Here is a 21,172-nt window from a genome sequence, read left to right as displayed (position 1 = left end):
AAGGCTAGGTTGGTTAGTTCCTCAGGCTTGCTGTCTCAGGCTTAGACCTTTCCTGTCACTTCTGAGAGGGGCTCTTCACCTGAGTCTCTGGCTGGGAAAGCAGAGAGGGCAAAGCTACAGCCTTTGAAACTTCTTCCCATACTCTGAGCCTGAACAGTATTTTCCATACACAGCCCTCTTAGATGGGGGGACTGAGCCTCCTCGTCCACCTTCCTGTAAACCTAAGGCCACTTAGGGCCAGGCAAGAGTAAGGCGCTTTATGCTGATGAGTTAATCTTTACAAACCTAGCAGGATTACTCTCATTTTACCAGCGAGAGTAAGGATGCCATGTAGCTAAGTAACTTGCCAAAAAGCAAGCATAGCAAAGATCCAAAACCAAATCTATTGCCAAAATTAAAGGAAGCTATTCTAGGGATTGCTGGAGCTTAAAACAGAATCCAGCGATAAGGGGAAGAAAAATCCAGGCCCTGCCCCAAAATAGCTGGAAGATCACTGAAATCAGTTCAAATATGGATAATCACAGGCACCCTTTTTTAAGGCCTGTATGAAAAGCAAGTATGGATGGGGAAATCCAGTGCTTTGAACACCTCGAAGGCTTTGGAGTTAGGCTAACATTCACCAGGTGCTCACAGTCATCCCTCATTATCCACAGGGAATTGGTTTAAGAATTCCCCAACTCATACCACAGTCCACAGATGTTCAAGTCCTTGATAGAAAATAGCATAGTATTTGCATCTAACCACACATTTTCTGATATGCTTTAAGAAATTATAGTTTATAATATCTAATACAATGTAACACCATGTAAATTTGCCCATGACTGGCCAGTAAGTTTTGCTCTATGTAACTTTCCCCCAAGTGTTTCCAGTTCACTCTTTCTTGATTGAATTCAAGGATGTGGAACCCACAAAGGACCGACTGTATCTTGTGCTAGGTGGGAACTGGCACTGTCCTCATCACAGTTCACAAAGGTTCTTTTATTAACTATTGCACTTAAGTGAAATAATGCACATAAAATGCTTAGCAGTGTCTGCCATATCAAAAGTACTCAATGAATGGTAGCTACTATCAGACCAAGAAACACCTGCCAAAGGACAGGTGTTTCGTGGGGTATGAATCAGGGACTATAGCCCTCATAGTGTTGAGCCTGCACCTCCCTCATCGAACCACCAGAGGGCAGCAGCAGCAGGCAACTCGTCCACACAAAGCCCCTTGCAGTCCCTCTGTCCTCCACCAGAGGGCGATCCATGAGCGCCGTTGGAATCGGGTCAGAACGGTTGCAGGTTCCCTCCCCTGAGGTCCCTTGACTTCACCTTTGGGCCCAGCCTTCCAGGACCCTAAGCAACCCAGATGAGTCAGGTGGAACCAAGTTAATAAATACAATTCAGGATTTATTAAAAATCAGGGCTCCCCGCTGTGCCCTCCTGGCACTAAGTAAATAAATAACCAGAGGGGACACAGCTGGGGAAAGGATAAGAGAAATCAGATCTCAAGACAAGATTCTTTTAACTCCCCCTCAGTTTCCCACCTCCCCCTCCCCCCTATGGCTCTTGGGACATAGCACCAGCAGGCACCTCGGTCCCGGGAAGAGTGTAGCCGGCACCAAGGCGTGTCTGCCCTGTCCAGGAGACAGGTCCGGGGCTCGCTGGTTTCCAAGCCCTTGATGACCCTAAGACCTGCTCTTCCCAGAGGTCAGGGTTGAAGCACCAATAGGAGGCACCTGAGGGTGGTGGGGAAGGAGGGAGGGGGAGCGGGGTACCAGATACCAGTGGGGTATCGGCGGCAGCAGCAGCAGCTATAAGGGGGTCCGGCCCCCTCTCCAGGCTCAGCCGTGCCCGATGGAGGTCACTGCCCTCCCCCTTTGTCCTGCCGCTTGGCCTGCTCTCAGCTGAGGATCTTTCGGGGCAATTCAACCGAGGCACGGATGAAGACCGCATCATCCCGCACATAGTTTCGCTTGCGGATATCCTGGTGGGAGATGAACTTGGGGTAACCAAAGCCCAGAGAACTCTCATCCAGGGAGCCCCGCCAAGTGCCTGGTTTTTGGAAATTCTTCCAGTTTGGGTCAGGGTGAAAAGTCTCAGTGACATGCTGTGGCTTAGCCAGCCCAGGGTCACTCTGATCCAGTAATGAGAAGGTCACGCGGCGGGCGAAGGGCCACTCGAGGAGATTGTCAAAGGCACCCGGCAGCACGCGAATGTAGAGCGAGAGGTGGGTGCCCTCACCGCTGCCATTGCCGTTGAGGAACGCAGACACCTGCAGCTTGTAGCCGTACTTGTGCGTGTAGAAGGCGGGACTGAAGCACTCGAGGTTGGGCTTGGCCTTGGCCTCCTGGAGCCGGCGCCCGTAGCTGCCAATCTTCCAGATGAGCACGCCATCACTGCCCACCGACAGCTCCTCCAGCTCTCTCCGCAGCTCCTGCAGCTCTTGCCGCTGCCGGCTCACCAGGGCACACATCATGGCCAGATGCGGCTTCACGCTCTCCTCCACATGCCGTGCCATCGCCAGCTTAGGGCACTGTCGGCAAAGCCCCAGGCCATGGGGGAAAGAGAGGAGAATGAGTAGGGGCAAGTCCAGGGGAGAGGGGAAGAGTGGATACAAGGTGGTGGGCACTGAGCCCTGAATGGGAAAGACAGGGCACTAGGATAAGGCTGGAGCCGGCCAGCAGAGGAAGGACTGGGCTTTCCGGGCAGCACAGCAGGGAGCACTCAGGCCCGAGGTCTGAGGTCTCAAGCACCAAGAAGGGAGCTGACCGGAAAGAAAAGAGGCATCTCACCCTGTGCTTGCAGCCGGAGTCTTTGAACGGGCACAGCACCAGGGCGGTGCTACAGCTGTCCTTCAGGTGGCCTGGCAGGTCCTCCCGAGCCACGGTGCCCACGCCACACTGGTTGGGGCACGGCACAGGCAGCCTCGGGCACTGGTACTGGTGACTCTAGGGCCGCAGAGACAGAGTGGAGCAGTCAGCGGCCCGACTCCCTGCTCCCGGCCCCGCAGCCCCGGAGCAGCTGGAGAGCCCCTCCAGCTCTGGGCTCAGGAAGGGCCTCACCTGGATGGTGTCGAAGACGAACTCCTTGGTGCAGTAAGTGCAAGGCTGGGTGCGCTTGGGGCACTCGGAGGTGGCATGCTGGGCCAGCAGCCGCCGCATCATGCGGGCACCACACTTGTTCTCACAGTACACACTCTCCTGCGGGCACACGCCCTCGTGGCTCTGCGCAAGCGCGGGGGCGGGGGGCGGCGCTGAGTCTTCAGGGCTCCTGGGACCCGGGCGCCCCTCCACCCCCGGGGCCCCACCCACCTCGAAGGCCTCCCCGCTGAAGTCGCAGCCGCAGAACTCGCACTTGAGCCGCCGCTTGGGGCAGTCGTGCTGCAGGTGCGCAGGCAGGTCGCGGCGGCTCAGCTTGGCGGGGCAGCGGTTGGGGCAGGGCACCACGTTGAAGCTGCAGGTACTCAGGTGGCCCTGGGGGAGGGGCTGAGTTAGTGCCTGCCTGGGGGGCGGGACGCCCGCCCCCCCGGGGCAGAGGCTCACCTGCAGGTGCCGAAGGGGGCCATTCCAGCGACAGCCCTCCTCGCTATGGATGCAGCGGATGGACAGGCCCAATACCTGCACCTCCAGCTCTGGGTCTGGGTAGATCTGGGGTCACGCGGAGCAGTGATCAGGGACAGTGCCTGCGACAGTCCCCAGTTCCTGCCCCCACCCCCCCCCACCCACCCCCCAATAGGCTTGCAGGCTTCCTCAGAGCCAGGAACATCCTCTCTCCCGCTAAACTCCCCTCGGAGCCCAGAGGGCAGCAGGTGGCATCTGCTCCAACCCCAGATTCCGGGGTCCTCAATTCGCTGACGCAGGGGGGTGACAGCCAATCAGCCTGCCCAGCCCCTGGCGGCCCCCACACCATCCGCTTCCTTCCCCATGGTAGAGGGGTCCTGGCCCTCAGCCACAGGTCTGGCCAGCCACCCAAAGGGGAGGGGAACACTTCTGGTGGGCACAGAGAAGCTCTGTGCACCCCCACAGGCTGGGCATTGTGCCCGCCCTCCAGGGCAAACACGGGCCTCATTTGCAAACTGGCCTGGTAGGAGGGAACAGGCCACCTTTGTGGGGGCGCACAGCACTGGGTTGACATTGGCCCCAAGCCCATGGCTGCAGCAGCAGCTCCAGCCTCCACCAAGGGCGGCAAGAACCTGTACCTGGCACGGTGAACTCACCTTGGCATAGTCCAGAGGAAGCTGGTCCTCCGGGCACTTGAAGACTCCTTCACTGTGGCGGGGGGACGGGGGGGACAGGGTCACAGAGCTGAAGGGGAGACCCCGGGGCCCCACCCCGTCAGCCAGAACAGCCTCCGTGTCACCAGATGGGTTCCCAGGCAGCCTCGCCGGAGAGAGCAAGTAGAGGCCTGAGGGTACCCACTTCTCCAGGACCCCCGGAAGAGCCCGGCTCCTGTCCCGGGGAGGGAGGATCTGGGCCCAGCGGAGGCAGAGGCAGCTGCCTCAGGCAGCATTTGGCCAACAGGTGGCAGCTGGCACCCCTCCCCCCAGGACGGCAGCTGGACTGGGAAAGGCACAGGCTGCCCAGCCACCCAGTCCCCCAGGCTGGTGTTCACTGGCTGGGCTGGAAGCTCACAGAGGAGGGTGAGATGGGCTGAGATTAAGTGCCAGGGCTGCCCAGTCCCCATGAGGGTGCCCAGCCCACAACCCAGAGCAAAGGCCAGCTTGGGGCCACCTTACCCCACCTCCCCCTCCTCCCAGGTGGGTGTGTCTTCTAAAGCAAAGAGGAGGCTGCTCCAAGGTCCTGTGTTTACACTGCCACCCCGTTCTCACCACCGGCCTGAGAAGGGGCTCAGTGTCCCCATTTGGCAGATGAAAGAACTGGGGCTCCCAGGTGAACCGGATACGCCTGCCTGATTCCACAGCTCGGTTTCTACCACCTTGTACACAGAAGAGAGGCTCGTCCTGGAAAAACTGGCCAGGCAAGCACAGCCAAGACTCTGCTCACTGCACAGCAGGTATCTGAAGCCTGCTGACCCTGCCCGCTGCCCTCGGGTCCTTCACCAACACCACACCAGGCCGTCAGCACTCCAGGAACCTGCGGCATGCCTCCTCCTGCCAGCATGGCCTTGCTGACCCCAGCCAGGATCAGTCACTGCTGCCTGACGCAGCCTAGGCAGGGCAAAGGATCACTCAGCAGGACTGAAGGCCCTCAGGCCTGGCATTTCTGGCAACTCTGAGTCAGGTAGGTAGGTGGGAGGCAGGCCAGGACGAAGGTCGAAGCAGAGGCCACACGGCACCCCTGTCCAGGATGGCACTTGGCAGACCGTGCTCCCCGTGGTCAAAGAATTTCTAGCACCCATCCCCCGCGCCCCCCCCCCCCCGCCGCCCCGCATCCCACGACTACTACTGGCCATGCTGCCAATACCCAGACGAATACATGCCCAGGCACTGAGGAGGTGTGCCCGTGCCCACGGGGCAACCGGCCTTCCTGGACCAACCTGAGTAATAGCCCTGGCAAGAGCAGGGGACGAGGGGTGGGCCTGGGGGAGGGGGGGTCTGCTTGGCTGCTTCAGGAATGTGCTGACTTCGCGGTTCTGGAGTCAGGGAGGGGGGCTGAGGCAAGTCCCCAGGCTTCAGGCTGAAGATTAGCCTGGGCAGCTTGGGGCCCAGCCAGAACAAAGGTTCCCCCAGGACGGCGGACACCCTAGCTGTTAGGGTGGGCGGGGCAGCGCCCTTCCCTCCCTGGGCCTCAGAGTGAGCCGCGGGGTGGGGGCAGGCCGGGCTGAGCGCTCCAGGCTGTGCAGTGGAGGCCCAGGCCCAGGGGAGAAGACAGGATGGGGGAGGGGGCTGGGGGAGAGGAAGAGGGGATTTCCGGGAGGGGGAGGGGTAGAAGCCGCCAAGGGGGCAGAAGGGAGGGAAACCAGCCTGACAGCCCCCTCCCCCGATCCTCCCTCGAGGCAGGCAGGGTGGGTCAGCTGAAGACGGGGGGAGGCTCAGCTGGCCTCATCTGGAAACCAGAGGGCCGGGAAGGGCACGGGAGAAGACAATGGGGCTGTGTGTCGGTAGGAGAGCGAGTGTACACGGACGGGAGGAGGGAGGAGGGAGGAGGGAGGAGGGGAGGGAAGAGGAGGAGGGGGCCCGCACCGAGGCTCGAGCAGGAGCATATGTGAGGGCAGGACCGGTCCAGGCTGCGGGGAACACAGCAAAACAAAGGGGCCTGCGAAGATCGCAGGGCTAGGGGCCGCGGAGGACGGAGGCAGGGGACCTTTCTGGCACGAGCCCCGGAGGTGCTCTCGCGGCCTGGGCCCCGCGAACCCTCAACACACAGCCTCCTGACACACGGCAGCGGCTAGCCCACCTTCACCGGGGCTCTCGGCGGACGACCCCAAGATCCGGGGCTCCCTCTTCCGGCCTCCCCACGCCCCGGACAGTGCAGTTCCCAGCGCGGGCTGGAGACTCAGGACAGCTCAGGGCGCCCGGAACTCGATGGGGCCCTAAGAGCCGAGGGACGGATAAGCAGGGGCGGGAGACGGCGGGGTGCGGGCCCGTTCCTGAAGATCTAGACCATCCGCGGTACCCAAGACTCCCAGAGGCGGGGAGGGGCACCCAACAACGGACTCCTGCTTCACTGAAGATCGGGGCGTCACAGTCCTCCCCCTATCGTTCGAGCACAAACCGCCCGTGCTGACACCACCCACCCACCCCCCCCCACTTAGATAGTTGTGCGCCTGTAGGTAGTTGCGCGACCCGTGGGCAAGTCGCAGTCTTTCTTTGAATCTGTGAAATGGGAGAACAATAGCTGCCATTCTGGGAACATCGGAAAGATGAGAAGGGCTTAGATGGGTGAAAACTCCGGAGGCTTAAGGCGCCGCGCGGGACAGAGGGTTTTGTCCTCCTCTTCCCAGAAGGATTCAAAGTTCAAGGCCGAGGCCGCTCTGGCTCTCAGGTGAGGGGGAAGGGCCGGTCGCAGGTCAGGAAGGGCGTCCTTTCCCACCTCCACCCCGCGGGAAGGCACGGGATTCATCTCACCTGGCGCGTGGCACGCGGGACCCTACGGATTCGTGCGTGGGGGGATGGCCGTCCCTAGGGGCGTGACGTCACCGCAGCCCCGTGACGTCACGGCGGGCACCCCTGAGGTCACCGGGCCGCGGCACAGACAAAGGGCAGGCGTGCTCCCGGCTCCGGCACTCCCGGGGCAGCGTCTCCCGTCCCCCACGGCCGGCCGTCCCCGCTCCCCCCGTCCCGGGCCGCACCTGAGGAACTCCTGCAGGCAGGTGTCGCAGAAGCGGTGGCCGCAGGTAGAAACCTGCACGGGCTCGCGCATGGGCTTCCCGCACAGCGGACAGAGCAGCCGCCGCTTGGGCTTCTCCAGAAACTTGTAGTCGAAGCCGGGCATGGCGGGCGGGCACGGGCGAGCGGGGCCGGGTGCGCGAAGGCCCCACAGCCCGTGCCTCGCTCCGGCCGCGCTCCCGGCTCCGGGCGGCGCCGACTGGCGGCCGGGGCCCGCTCGCGGCCCCTGAGCCCGCCCGCCGGAAGAGGGGGCGGGGCCGCGCCCGCGCGGTCCTAGCGCCCGCGCCGCCGCGCTCCCCACCCACCCTGCCCGCCGGCGGCTTCGGGGTCGGCGCTCTGCCAGACTCGCCACCGCCGAGGAGCAGGGGTTCCCCCTTCCCCTCGGGAAGAAAAACCGAGGCCCCGCTTCTCTCCTGGGCTGGGGAGGTCGGAAGGAGCTCGGACGCTGGATGGGGCGGAGGGCCTCGGGGGACCAGCTGGGCCGCGCCACAAAGATTCGCTTCTCCGGAGTCAACAGCTCGGTCTCGGGGGCCACGTGTCGCTCAGGGGCCCGGGGCTCCAGCCTCCAGGTGCTAGGCAGCTGAAGCATAGCAACCAGATCCGGGGAGTCCAGCTGGGCGGGGAGGCCGGGCTGGGCCCCGGGCCAGAGGAACCTCGGCCCCAGCCTCAGGCTGCGCCCACATTCCTCCCTGGACCGCGGCTCTGCTGCCCAGATCAAGCCCAGCCCAGCCCAGCCCAGCCCTGGGGTGGCCGCCCCCACCCGTGAAGAGACCACACTCTAGGCAGGCAGCTGGTTTTTTCTTTTCTTTTTTTTTTATTGTCGCGCTACCCTCCCAGTCATCTGGGAAGCTAGTCTGGTCCAGCCAGCTACCCCTTCTCCCAACCTGCTTTGGGGGAATGGCATGGAGTGAGGGGCCATCTTCTGAGTGTACTGCAGCCTATGCACCGCCGCAGGTGAAGGGAGGCACTCAAAAACTATGTAAACCCCTGCCTCTGGATATAGGAGTCGGGGCGGGCGGCAGCACTCCTGGGACCTCCCTGCCCCAGGCGATGCAGGGGCTAGGTCGCTGGAATGGCCAGTCCAGGCAGGCCCCAGCTTGCCCTACTCCAAAACACCGCGCTGCTCTCCCAGTAGACACCAGGGACTTATTTTCTAACTGGGGGAAGGGGCAGGGTCTGGGTGGAGCCACACAGCCACCTCCAGCCTTTTTCTGCAGAGGCTCCTGAGACCACCCTGCTTCCAAAAGTTACTATGGCCTCCAACTCTAGCCAGGCTGAACCCTGGGGACATTAACTAAAGATAAGAAGGGGTGGGGAGGGGAAACTAGGATGTTGGGGGAATTGAGTGGGTTGAGTTTTACATTTGTTGTCTAGTCGCTAAGTCGTGTCCCGATTCTTTGGGACCTCATGGACTATAGCCCTGTAGGAGCTCGCCAGGCTCCTCTGTCCAGGGGATTTTCCTGGCAAGAATACTGGAGTGGGTTGCCGTTTTCTACTCCAGGAGACCTCCCCAACCCAGGGATCGAACTGAGCCACCAGGGAAGCCCATATCCAGAGCCAAAAGCAGAGCAGGGGTTTTACTGGTCCTTATACCCCATAGACGATACAATCCAGTGTGGTGCCTGCACTTTTCAAGAACATTCACAGGAGAAGCAATATCAGGGTAGCCCGGCAGTGTATCCAGATGTGTCAAGGGGGGACTGGCTCATCTGTGGCCGCTGGGGAGTACAAAAGAGAAATCCCTGCAGCCTCCGAGAGTGGTGCCTCCAGCAAACCTCAGCTCCCTCCACTCTCTCCCACACGGGGCCCTGGACTCTGGATCCTGCCAGGCCCAGAAACAGAGTTTCAAACGGAAACTGGACTTGAGGGCTGGAGGAGAAAGAATGCATTCGATCCCCAGGGAGCAGAGGGGGCAGCCCTTCAGTGAGGCCCAAGAAGTGCCTACCCTTGCCCGCCCTGGGAGCTCACTTTGGCCTTGCAGCTTCTGCTTTCATTTATCTGGGAGCTGAAGATGCTTTTAGCAATTTGGGGTGTGACCGCTGGGGATTCGAGTATGGGCAGGAGCCAGCTGGTTTAACCCTTGTGTGGGTGAGGGTGAAGTTAGAACTCACGGCGGATAGCCAGGAGAGTGTTGCCATGGCAACAGGACACGGAGGTCACCGTGTAGGGGTGGGTCTCATCCAGCTGCACTGGCCTAGGGAGTGCGGCGTCCTCATCTCTCCTTCCCAGGCGACCTCGGGCCCCTTTACCCCAGGAGTACACTTCACCTTCTACCCCAAGAGAATCCCAAGGAAAGCAATGGGACAAAGACAGAGTTTAGCAAGCAGCTAGCCTTCTAGATTGCCCTACCGGCCCCAACACGGGGTTGCTGAGTTCAGCAGCCCTGAGCATAACCCCCCACTGCCCAAGGGTCTGCCCACACCCCCATCTGTCCCCATAATGTTCATTAATCACCTGCCCCAATGGCGACAGTGAAGGCATCCCCACAGGCCACCATTGCTATCTTGATGCCCTGGAGGCCCTGGACTTGACAGGGTGCCCGGCTGACCCGGCGAGCATTGGTACCCAGCTGCCCATGCTGATTGCTGCCGAAAGTGTAGCAGTCACCAGAGGCTGTAGGAGAAGAAAGAGGTAAGGAAGAAAAGGGCCCAAGGAAGCCAAGATATTCCGCCTTTGGCCTACGGTGTCCAGGTTCTACTTACCAGTTACAGCAGCTGAATGAGCAGTGCCCAAGTCCACACTCAGCAGGGGCTCCCGGTCCAGGGGTGCAGAACCTAACGGAGTGAAATTCAGGGCCTCCTCCACTTGCTGGTGTGGGGCAGGCTCCTCCCCTAGGGAGAGGTGGTCCAGGCCCAGCTTGTTGAACCTGAGGACAAAGCCAGGAGCCAGTTCAACTGATACACTTTATATAGACTGTCCTCCCCCTCACCTATCTGGGCAGGAGCTGGTGCACCAGGGGACAGGCCCCACCCTGGGCTGAACTCATAGCAGGTTGGGTTGAACAGGTCCCACCCTAGGTTCAACTTAAGCCCTCGTCACTTCTAATCCTTGGTGGGAGGTAGGCAATGACAGATGGAACGCTGGCAGCTAAGAGGGGTGGGGGGCGTAGGGGGGAGGCCAGCCATCATAGCGCACCTAGGTACCTGCTGCTCCCATTTACCTGTTGCTCCCACAGGCCAGGGCTCGGCCAGGCACCGTGAGGATCATGGAGGAGTCAATGCCACATATGACCCTCTGGGCTTCCTGTCCCGGGGGCATGGGCACCTGCTGCGGGCAGCTATGGGACTCCCTGGTGCCTAGTCCCAGCCGACCTGTAAGGAGAAACCAGGACTGGGCTCATCTGAGTTTTAGGACTGATGATACTAGGATAAAGGGCCCATGGAGAGGAGGTGACGGCATGAATGAAGGCTGTTCCCCAGACTGAAATGCCCATCCTTGGCCCCTCTGTGGGTCAAAATCCTATTCCTCCTTTAAGGCCCTGTTCAGATGCCATATCTTTCTTCTCCAAGTGGAGCCTCTTGCCATTCCTTGGGTTCCCACACCTCTGGACCTTGGGGGGAGCCCTGCGGCGGTCTGTCCTCTATCATGCTGGAGATATATCCTCTGTGATCCCTCCTCCACTTAGACTGAGTCCCCTAGGAGGACAGGGACCCCATCTAAGTCTCTAGTTTCAATTCCCAGCCTGATGCCTGACCCAGAGAGGACCACAACAAATATGGCTGGAGAAATGAACTCTCTCTCATGACATCATGAGTGCCCAAAGAAATCGAAATCTTATTCATCTTGTCCAGCACTCTGGACAAGGTGGGTGCATAGTGGGTGCACAATAAAGGTTTGTGGAGTGAACAAATGAATCGGAGAGAAAAGAAGGGCAAGAGAACAGGCCATGGGGTAGAAGATGGCTATGAAGGGGGTTCATGGCTATGAAACCATAGCTGGGGGGTTCCAAAGGCTGGAACAGAGTGAAAACTTACCACCATCTCCACGGCCCCAAGCAAATAGTTCTCGCTCAGTGGACAAGGCCAGCACATGAGAGGCCCCACAAGCCACCTGCACCATCTCATAGCCCAGCAGGGCCTCCACGATGGTGGGCTAGAGAGAGAGAGAGAGAGAGAGAGAGAGAGAGAGAGAGAAAGCAAGGGCAGACTGGGCAAGGGGCCTGGTTGGCCACCAGGCCTCAGCATTTCCTGTAAGGATGAAGTTGGAAGTTGCAAGTTCTCATGAGGTGGCTGTCTCTTTAACTACCCCCCACATGTACTGCACCTGCTGGGGAAGCCTGGTCTTTCTGTACTTCCCCAGACTTTGCCCAGAACAGGTGCAGCCTGGAAGCTACTGGGACCGTGGTTGCTGGGGATTCCCCTTCCCCCAACCTGGGCGTCAGCTCTCAGATGTGGGCTCCTTGCCATGTCCCTACTTCCTCCTCCCCAGGGTGCAGGCAGAACCCACCTGGCTGATGTCATTGAGGCCGCCATGGCCTAGGCACCCGTTGCTGCCACTGCCAAAGGTCATGATGATGCCTCGGTCTGGGGAAGGGGGCAGTGAGGGAAAGGAGACAGTTTAAGCTGTTCTTCCAGACAGACCAGTGCAACCTTGGATTAGAGGAGCGAGAAAAAGTTAGTTGGCAGCTAGGGCTGGAAGAACTGGGTGAGGGGAGACAAGGACAGGGTTCTTTCTTCCCCAAGTGTGCGACTCTGGACAAGTGACAGCGTCTGAGCCTTAGTTTCCAGATCTGGCAAATGGGAATCTAACTGCCTTGCCAGGTCCGCTAGGAAGGTTAAGGGAGATCTGTAAGTAAAGCACCTCCTGGAAGATAAAAGCGTGATTAGCAAATGACAGGCAACTGATGGAAATTGCTCTGGGGGCCTTCTTAAAGCCGAGTCCCCACAAGGGAGGGCCCTGACCGGCTCACCAGTCAGGCAGGCGGTGAAGAGGTCCCCACAGGCCACGTGCTTGATAGTCACACCCGACTGACCCTCCAGGAAACGGGAGACGAACTGGGGCTGCTGCTGCTCCACCGCCCCCGGCAGGAGGGTGCCACCTCCAGCGCCAAGGGGCGGGGCCTGAGAGGGGATGGGGAGGGCGTGGGCGGGGCCTGAGCGCTCAGCTCTGGACCCCGCGCCGCCTCGGTTCTGACCCACCCCTGCTGGCTGCTCACCTCCCAAAGGATGAGGCGCCCGGAGCGAGTGACGCCGGCCTTCTGCGTGCGCCCGGCTGCCACCTGGACCACCTCCGTGTTGAGCATGGGCAGCCGGAGTGGCGCGCTGAGCCCGCCGCCCCACGTGTACACCGACGACAGCGGCGGCGGGATGGCCGGCCGTGGTGGTCCCCGGGGGACGCCTGCGGGGACAGCTCATCAGGCCCGTTACATAGGTGCGAACGCCGCATGGGCCCTGGCGGTCGCTCCGCCCGCCCGACTCACCTCTGCACCGGGCGCTGGTGGTCCTGCTTCCTGTAGTGCCCGGGGCCATGGGTGGCCCAGCGGCCAAGGGCTTCTCTGCCCTGCGGGACAGATGCGGTGGGCGTCAGGACAAGGACCCTCCCTGACGAGCCCACATTAAGGCAGAGAGGACTGGCCCAGAGCACCCCTGTGCCCCAGACCTCCCCTGGGTGCCCCCCAGACCTCCCCTGGGTGCCCCCCATCCCCGGCTTCCCAGGGCCCCCTCCCGCCCCCCCTCACTGCACCGGCCTCCGCATGCGGACACTGCCCAGGTCTGTGTGCAGGTTGAGGAGTGCCCGGATGCAGAGGGGCTGCGCCATGATGTGGCTGAGCGGCGGCCGCTGGGCGGGCTCCAGGCTGAGCAGACTCAGAACCAGCTGGCGCAGCTCTGGGCTGTACCGGTCAGAGATGGGCGCGAAGGTACCGCTCATGATCTTCAGCACCAGCGCTGGCAGGTTCTGTGAAGGCAGCCGAGCCTCAGCCAGGCTCTTAAATCAGCAGCACCCCCAGCTCCAGCCCCTAGCCTGGTGGGGTGGTCGCAGCCCTGCACTCACTTGGAAGCCTTGGGTGTCTTAATGGGACTCCTAGGAGGATAGGGGAACCAAACCCGGCTTTCAAGAACCTCTGATAGGGGAGCTGCAGCCCTGTCCCGCTGGCTGCCTGTTGGGGAAAACTCAAGTCCTGCCCTTAGGAGAGTCCCTAATCTGATGGGAGAGTCCTACCCTCAGGAGTCTCCAGTTTAAGGGAGGACACACGCCCTAACCTCAGGAACCCACGGTGTGAGGGGAGGTGCAGCCCTGGCTGGGGGTAATCCACCAGCTTGAAGAGAGAGATATGATGGTGCTTGGGGCCAGGGACTTCAGGAGACAGAGGGAGGGATTTCCCAGCTGTTCACCTTCGGGGGACTTACTCACCGCAGCCTCGAAGGCCCTCTTGAGGCTGGCCAGCTCATACAGGACACAGCCCAGGGCCCAGATGTCACTCTTCTGGTTGTAGGGCTTGCCCTCACACAGTTCCGGGGAAATGTAGCAAGGAGTACCCACCACCTGCAGGAGGGGAGCTGCTATTACAGCCGGGGCGGGAGGACCAAGGCTCTGGCCCCAAAGCCCGCTTGGAGACAGCGTCCCTTCAAAGCAGGCCAAAGTGTTTCCTTTAGAGGGACCACTCAGCCAGGGACCCAAGGGCCGAGGTCTTGGGGGTGCAGGGATGGAGACAGAGATGCCAAGTAGACCTGGCCCCCCAAAACCTCCAGCACCCTTGAGGGCCCCTCCGCCCCAGGCACCGTGTAGGCCTTGCTCTTGCTGCTAAGGATCTTGGAGATGCCGAAGTCGCCGATCTTGACGACCATGCGGTGTTTATCGAGAAGGATGTTTTGGGTTTTGAGGTCCCGGTGCAGGATGAGGTGGCTGTGGACGTGATGCAGTGCCAGCAGGATCTGCACAAAGAAGTGCAGGATGGTCTCCTCCTCCAGCAGGGAGTTACAGCGCTTCTGGATGAACTCGGCCAGGGTTCCGCCTGCAGCCACAGGGAACTCGTCAAGACCCAGGCTTCTCTGTGCTCCAGTCTTCCCTTTTATGAAACTGAAGGCCCAGGCAGGGCAAGGAAGGTCTGCCAGTATCACACCCCTGGGGTCAGAGCTCTATATACCTCGGACCCTCAGTCAAGCCCACTCCAAAGAGGGAATCAGGGTTGTCCCAGTGGCGAGAGGCCCTCAGGCCAATGCAAGAAGGCTGTCCCACCTGGTGCGTACTCCATGGCGATCATGAGAGCCTTGTCCTCCAGGAAGTTCTCGTAGTACTCAATGACGTTGGGATGGTTGAGCAGCTTGAGGACCTGGCACTCGTTCTGGGCTGCCTGCCGCTCTTCCTTGGTCATCTGCTCCACAGGGATCTGCTTGATGATCACCAGCTTCTGGTCAGCCTTGCGCAAGCACAGATGAACAATCCTGAGGACACGGAATACAGGAGTAGGGACTGAGCCTCCAGCCACGTATCAAGCAGGTCAGACTGGTGACTGGATGTTTCTTAGGACGGGGGAATAAGCACCTACACTAAGAAGTCATCTAAATAAGTGCACAGAACATGAGTGAGGAGTAGGGAGAACAGACCACAAACTGTGCAAGGCCTTTGGCAAGTCTTTTAACTTATCTGGGACTCATTTTCACCATAGGCTCAAAGACGTAAAGTTAGTCTTGGTCTCAGTAAGTCCCCACAGACTCTGGAGTTAACTGCCTGGGTTCAAATCTTGGCTCCTCCTCTTACAAGTTATCTGGTCTTAAATTATGTGACATCAGGTTCTGGAAAAAATAGGGTTGATCTCACAAGGTAGTTGAGAGGATCAAATAAGAAAATGCAAGTTCTGCACTTAGCACACTACCTGGCACATCAAAAATACTCAGTCAGCAGGAGCCATTCATTATATTATTTTCTTCCAACTCTGTAGTCAGTGTTCATAAAAGCAGGGTTTTGTCCTTTCTCCTTCACCACTATAGCCCCAGTGCACAGCCTACTGCGTACCCCAGCACTTAGTAAGAGCTCTACAAGTATCTGCTGAATGAAGGATTATCTAAGTATCAAATGTCTATCTCCAGCTCAGACTTCTCCTCTGAGCCTCAGACTTACATATTCAACTACCTGTTTTGTATCTCTGCTTGAATGGCCCACAAGCATTCTAAAATGTAACAAATACAAAACTCTTGATCCCTGACCTCAAAACCTTTCCTTCCTCAGTTCCTCCTGTTTCAGTAAATGATACCACCATCCACTAGTTATTAAAGTCAGACACCTGAAAATCATGCCAGAATTTTTCTTCCATTTCACACTAACATCTGTAAACCCTGCTTCTACTACCTCCAAGATATTGTGAACCCACCCATTTTTCTGTGTCTTCTGCTATAACCCTTGACCAAATCATCATTTCTTGCCTAAAATACTACACTAGACTTCAAACGGTCCTTTTCATTGTTGTCACCTCAAATCTAAATTCCACTGGCAGAGTCAGTGACTTTGTAAAAATGCAAATCAAATCAAGACCATTCCTTTGCTTAAATCTCTTTTCCTTGACACCCTAAGTAAATAAATTCAACTTCTTTACCTCTGCCTACAAGGCCATAGGGGCTTCCCAGGTGGCTCAACAGTAAAGAATCTGCCTGCAATTCAGGAGATGCAGGAGTTAGCTGCGGGTTGGATCCCTGGATCTGGAAGATACCCTGAAGGAGGGCATGGCAACCCACTCCAGTATTCTTGCCTGGAGAATCCATGAACAGAAGAGCCTGGCGGGACACAGTCCATGGGGTCACACACGGTGGAACACGACTAAAGTGACTTAGCATGCACACACACACAAGGCCATAATCTGGTTCCCGCCCTCTGTGACAATCACGTTTTATTCCATTCTTTACCTTGCCCATTACATTCCAATGACATTAGTCTTCTTCTCAGTTCCTTGAATACTCTGAATTCTTTCCCACGTGAGGACGTGAGGACGTTAGCAAAAGCTGTTTCCTTCGCTTGAGAAGCTTCGCTTTTTTCACTACGTATAGGTTCTCATTACTCAAGTCTTGATTTTAAATTTCACCTCTCAGAGAACTTTTCCTTAACCATCCCAAATGAACACTCCCTCGTGTTGTACTCTATTCTGTTTGTTAATCACTGCTTTAACAATGTCCTGTTTATAGTATAATTTTCCGGTAGTATGTAAGCTCCAAGAGGGAGAAGATCACGCCTGTTTTGGTCTTAACTGTATACACAGCACCGAAAGCCTGACGAGTGTAGCAGCCGCTCAGCATTTGTTGAATGAATGAGTCAGGATTAAAGAATAAACTCTGCGGGGGCCGCGAAGGCCGGCTGGGGGCGTGACCTCCTGGGAGGCGGAGTTTCCCAAACAGGACTAGAGCCGGAAGCCTGGGAGGGGCTTCCCGGAGTGGGCGCTCACGCCTCGGGGAGGGGCTACACGGGCGGCTATTTTGAGGTCAGAATTGGGGGGCTGATTTTCCCTCTCCCCAAGCGCTTTCCTCCCCCAGAGCCCTGGCTCACCCGAAGGCACCTCTGCCCACCACTCGGATCCGCTCGTACTTCTCCATCTCATTTCTCAGAGTCACATTTCCGGAACCCCCAAACCCAAAGGCAGCGCGTGCGCAGACCCACCCTCTCTAGAACCACGCCCACTGCCATTCAAGATAATTACGGGGAGGAGCTAGTGGAGTTAGGTGTTGGTTCAGCCTCTTATTTGTCTCTGCTCACTTGCACACTTTCTGCAGTTCGGATCCGCAGTCGGCCTTCTAGGGTCCAAGGAATAGGGCGATATGCCATTTCTTGGCACGCCCCGCAAAGGTCAGCACTGTACCAGCCACTGCCTACACACGTGGCCGCATCCGGCCCTTGCAGTTCTTCCTTGGATCGGAGGGGTTCCCCGCGCAGGTCAAGAGAGGGTGGGAAGAAAGGACGGATCTCTCTCTGCCCCACTCTTTGTCCACTAATCACGCTGTTTTCATTCTTTTTTTTTTTTTAAATCACGCTGTTTTCGAAGTACAGGGCAGATTCTCATTAGCACGCAAACGATCAACTACCAAAACTGAACCGAGTCAGCGCTCTCGGTCTGTGGGCAGGGTGCAAGGCTAGTTTCGTGTTTGCCTAGGAGGGACCGGGGAAACCCTGAGCTGTGTAAGTTGATTCACCTAGGGAGGACGTGACACGGTTTCCGGGCTGTCCCGACTGGTGAGCTCTGAGCTCGTCAACACTCTCAACTCCCCAGAGCACACGTACAACGCTTGCCGCTGCAGCAGAGTAATCAGACTTCAACATTTAACTAGAGAGGACCTCCTTGGGAGAAGATGGGAGGGAAGTGGACTGCTACCTGAAAGAATCGGGGAGAGGGAGAATGAGTCGTTCGGCTGATACGAGTTCAAGGGTTCTGCCCAGAGGTAGAGGGGCTGGTTAGTACACTTGTTTAAGGTCTTGATCAGAAGTGTGTTTAATTTCAGGTCTCTCCCTGGCGCCTCTTGCTCTTCACGAGCTCCATAGCTCCATAAAAGCTCAGTTAAGGAAGCAGGAAGGATGGTGATGAGCTAAGGGACAGCGTCCCTATTTCTGAGTGGGCGAGGAATGTGAGAAAAGGGGTATTTATCTTCAGCTCCTACTCTGCCCCTTGAAAGGGTGCCCAGACTTATCCACGCGGATGACCACTAGAAGAGCCCCTCATGAGCCCCCCCGCCCCCCCCCCCCAACCTCTGTCTGGCTCAGACCGGTGTGGCTGGCGGACAAAGCTGCCCTGAGAGCAAAGGGGAGCGCAAGGGGGGAAACCGCTCAGCCGTGACACTCCGTGCTCTCACCTAGAAACCGATCAGGCCTGGGTTGACCAAGGAGCCCCAGAGGGGTTAATGTGTAACCTTGGAGTCAGCAGGTGAAGCAGAGCAAACACCCAAACCTCTTGGCGCCTCAAGGCTTCTGATATTTCTTCCCACTCACAACACCTCCGCCCCCTCCGCCCCACCCCCAGCTCTCCACCGCCCTTCTGTTTGCGGAGTCTGGCTAACTCTCCACCCCAAACAATCACCTCTTTTCTTTGGCGGTGGGAGGGGATCCGCGCCATGGTGAGGATAGGCTGACACCTTGTGGTCGCCAGCTGCATCTGCTCCAGTCCACTGGCTGCAGAGTCACCCTAGCGGCCTGGGCAAATCGGCCGTCTTCCCCGCCCCAGCCTCCAGGGAGCCGGGAGAAGAGAGCTAGGACTGTGAGGGAGGACTGTGAGTGCCGCGCGGCCCCAGGAGCCCAAGAGCCGGCTGGGAGGAGGGGTGCTGACGGGTTAGTCGACAGTTTCTAGGCACCGACTCGGTGCGGGACGAAGTAGAGGCAGGTAAACGTGTACGTCTTGGGCCCCAAGAAACTAGTGATCCAGCGGAACAAGGTCCGGGCGGAGATCACCGTACGAAGCGGGGTACCGGCTGGTCCCTGGGACCAGGGATTAAGGACGTGGATTGTGACGGGTCTCGCTCCGCTCCGCTCTGCCCACCAAAGAGTTGAAGGCGGAAGAGAAAGTTCTCTCAGTAGGCGCCCAGGCTGGGAAGCCGGAACGCCTGGGGAAAGGGTGGCTGAGGGTTAGCGAGGCCAAGCGAGCGAAGTGGGACTCCGTCGGCCGTCGGGAGGCGCCAGCGAGGGGTGGCTCGGCGGCGGCGCCCCCAGGACAGCTCCTTTTGACCGAAGTACGCAGAAGCCTGGCGGGCCTGGGGGGCCCGGGGGAAATGGGGCTAGTGCCCTCTGCGCTGCAGAGGCGCCGGAGGGGCGGGGACAGGCGGAAAGGGCGGGGCGGGGCGGGGGCGCGGGCGGCTGTGGGCGGGGGTAGAGGCCGGCGGGGAGGGGACGGGAGGAGCGAAGGGGCCTACAGGGCTCTGCCGAAACCCTGTGTGTGAAGTCGGCGGCTGGCAGGACAGGGATCCAGGGTGGACTGGTCCGCGAGGGAGCCCCGTCCCCGAACAGCCGGAGGAGGCCACCTGGAGGGTGGACAGAGGCAGGGAGGGCCAGCATGCCCCCAATGCTGCTCCCCGCCCTGCCGCTTCTCCTGGGCGCCACGCTGACCTTCCGGGCAGTCCGGCACGCGCTCTGTCGCCTGCCCCTGCCCTCGCACGTGCGGGCCGACCCCCTGCGGACCTGGCGCTGGCACAACCTGCTCGTCTCCTTCGCGCATTCCATTGTGTCAGGGACCTGGGCGCTGCTGTGGTGAGTGAAGGACTGGGGGAGTGAAGGCGGCTGGGGATTCCTCTTTCCATCACTCACCGGCGGGCTATGGCCCAGACAGTCTCACCTGATTATCGGCTTGTAATGCTGTCCAACCAGGAGCGGCGGCAGCCCCAGGCGGCGGGGGGTAGGGGGGAGGTTTCTCACCTGGGAAACGGGACACACCTGGGTTTCAGCCAAGCCCCTCCTCGCTCCCCCGTCAGCCAATAGCGGACTGGCTAGGGTAATAGGGGGATTTGTGGGACCTTTGGGATACTGAAATGATAGCTTGCCTTCTTCCCTCTTTCAGTATATGGCAGACCCCCGAGATGCTGGTGGAGATTGAGAAAGCATGGTCGCTTTCTGGCTACCTGCTTGTTTGCTTCTCCGCAGGTAGATCTTGCCGGGAGGTATTAAATGGGTGGGGAGACAGGGATAAACTTCTAATTCGGTACCCTTTACAACCTCTCCCCCATCGCTCCGCTAGGGTATTTCATCCACGACACGGTAGATATCGTGATTAGCCATCAGTCAAGAGCTTCTTGGGAATACCTCGTCCACCACGTCATGGTAAGTGAGAAGCTGGGGATGTGGTATAGGCCTGGTGCCTATACCTGAAGCTACCTGAACCTGGAAGGTAAAGACCATCTTTTCTAAACCCCATCCCCACCCACGTCCCACATCTCATGCTACAGTGCTTAGGGCTAGAATGAGCCCTTGGTTCACTACTTAAGGCCAGCAATCATGGCCTTCCAGCCAGTGTGAACAGAGATCAAGATTTACTACTGTTGAATCCACTGTAAGCTTTGTTGCAGAGTGAAGATATTAAAGGACTTCTTATCCCTCCTGATAACCTGGATATTCCCACTAAGTTCCAAGGAAACTGTGGTATCCAGGCCCTAACCCATTCTCTCCCTTGCCTTGTAGGCTATGGGTGCCTTCTTTTCAGGCATCTTTTGGAGCAGATTTGTTGGTGGGGGTGTCCTAACACTGCTGGTGGAAGTCAGCAACATCTTCCTCACGATACGCATGATGATGAAGATCAATAATGTCCAGCATCTCCTCCTCTATCGGGTCAACAAATACATCAACTTGGTCATGTACTTCCTCTTCCGCCTGGCCCCTCAGGCCTACCTCACCCATCTCTTCCTGGGTTACGCAGGCCAGAGGACCCTGGGAACCTTTCTGCTGGCCATCCTGCTCATGCTGGATGTCATGATCCTTGTCTACTTTTCCCGCCTCCTCCGCTCAGACTTCTGTCCCCAGCGCGTCCCCAGCCACCAACACAAAGACAAGTTCTTGACTGAGTGAAAAAGCAGTTAGGGATTTGTGGCAAGGACAACAAACACCGCCAAGGACAGCCTCACAGGAATGGAGAAGAGGCTTAGCCCCTCGCCTGAGGTGTTCTCTTGGGGCCAGCCTCTCCACCAAGCCTGCTCCTACTATTTAAAACACTAATGAAAGAATGTCTCTGAAGTCCTTGTCCTTTCTTGGGCAAGGGGTGAGGGAAGCAGACAGACCGGTTGGACGAGATAGATGGGTGTGGGGTAAGGTGCTACTGCAAAGCCAGCCAAGCCACACAGCCCTAAAATGGATGCTAATGGAACCTTTGGATATTGGTCTCATACCAAGCCTCTTCCAGATAAAGGAAGGTGTTCTTGTAAAGCTTCTTGCTTGGTCTCTTACCTCCAGGATAGAGGTCAAGTCGTAGCTGTCCTAGGACAACCAACTCTAATCTGGGTCATAAACCTC

The 21,172-nt window shown here is 58.4% G+C and overlaps 3 protein-coding genes across 9 annotated transcripts; 1 reads left to right on the top strand and 2 right to left on the bottom strand.

The window, feature by feature from the left end:
- Nucleotides 1-1,371: 1,371 nt before the first annotated feature.
- TRAF4 (TNF receptor associated factor 4) lies at nucleotides 1,372-7,461 on the bottom strand. Its single transcript, XM_061142936.1, has 7 exons — nucleotides 7,237-7,461; nucleotides 4,202-4,253; nucleotides 3,528-3,632; nucleotides 3,297-3,458; nucleotides 3,048-3,209; nucleotides 2,778-2,933; nucleotides 1,372-2,518 (listed from the first exon to the last, which is right to left on the bottom strand). Exons 1-7 carry the CDS (start codon nucleotides 7,377-7,379, stop codon nucleotides 1,886-1,888), a joined length of 1,413 nt encoding a protein of 470 aa, XP_060998919.1. The 5' UTR covers nucleotides 7,380-7,461; the 3' UTR covers nucleotides 1,372-1,885.
- A 610-nt stretch (nucleotides 7,462-8,071) lies between these two features.
- NEK8 (NIMA related kinase 8) lies at nucleotides 8,072-16,883 on the bottom strand. 7 transcript variants are annotated; one of them, XM_061142929.1, is made up of 15 exons: nucleotides 16,745-16,883; nucleotides 14,450-14,655; nucleotides 13,993-14,225; nucleotides 13,625-13,756; nucleotides 12,960-13,168; nucleotides 12,693-12,772; nucleotides 12,429-12,610; nucleotides 12,183-12,333; nucleotides 11,720-11,796; nucleotides 11,248-11,365; nucleotides 10,434-10,584; nucleotides 9,976-10,139; nucleotides 9,728-9,886; nucleotides 9,385-9,543; nucleotides 8,072-8,991 (listed from the first exon to the last, which is right to left on the bottom strand). In XM_061142929.1, exons 1-15 carry the CDS (start codon nucleotides 16,789-16,791, stop codon nucleotides 8,963-8,965), a joined length of 2,097 nt encoding a protein of 698 aa, XP_060998912.1. In that variant the 5' UTR covers nucleotides 16,792-16,883; the 3' UTR covers nucleotides 8,072-8,962. The 7 variants fall into 7 exon arrangements, with proteins under 7 accessions (XP_060998912.1, XP_060998916.1, XP_060998913.1 ...); XM_061142933.1 differs by having other exon boundaries at nucleotides 14,450-14,630; nucleotides 16,745-16,843; XM_061142930.1 differs by lacking the exon at nucleotides 16,745-16,883 and adding an exon at nucleotides 16,111-16,683 and having other exon boundaries at nucleotides 14,450-14,630.
- Nucleotides 16,884-19,036: 2,153 nt separating this feature from the next.
- On the top strand, nucleotides 19,037-20,886 carry TLCD1 (TLC domain containing 1). Its single transcript, XM_061142926.1, has 4 exons — nucleotides 19,037-19,423; nucleotides 19,731-19,813; nucleotides 19,908-19,990; nucleotides 20,348-20,886. The coding sequence occupies exons 1-4, from the start codon at nucleotides 19,230-19,232 to the stop codon at nucleotides 20,729-20,731; spliced, it is 744 nt and encodes a 247-aa protein (XP_060998909.1). The 5' UTR covers nucleotides 19,037-19,229; the 3' UTR covers nucleotides 20,732-20,886.
- Nucleotides 20,887-21,172: the final 286 nt, after the last annotated feature.

Source organism: Dama dama, chromosome 5, assembly GCF_033118175.1.
Source record: "Dama dama isolate Ldn47 chromosome 5, ASM3311817v1, whole genome shotgun sequence".
In the NCBI taxonomy this organism is placed as follows: domain Eukaryota; kingdom Metazoa; phylum Chordata; class Mammalia; order Artiodactyla; family Cervidae; genus Dama; species Dama dama.
The sequence above is the reverse complement of the archived record's forward strand: the minus strand, read 5'-3'. Positions and strand labels throughout refer to the sequence as shown.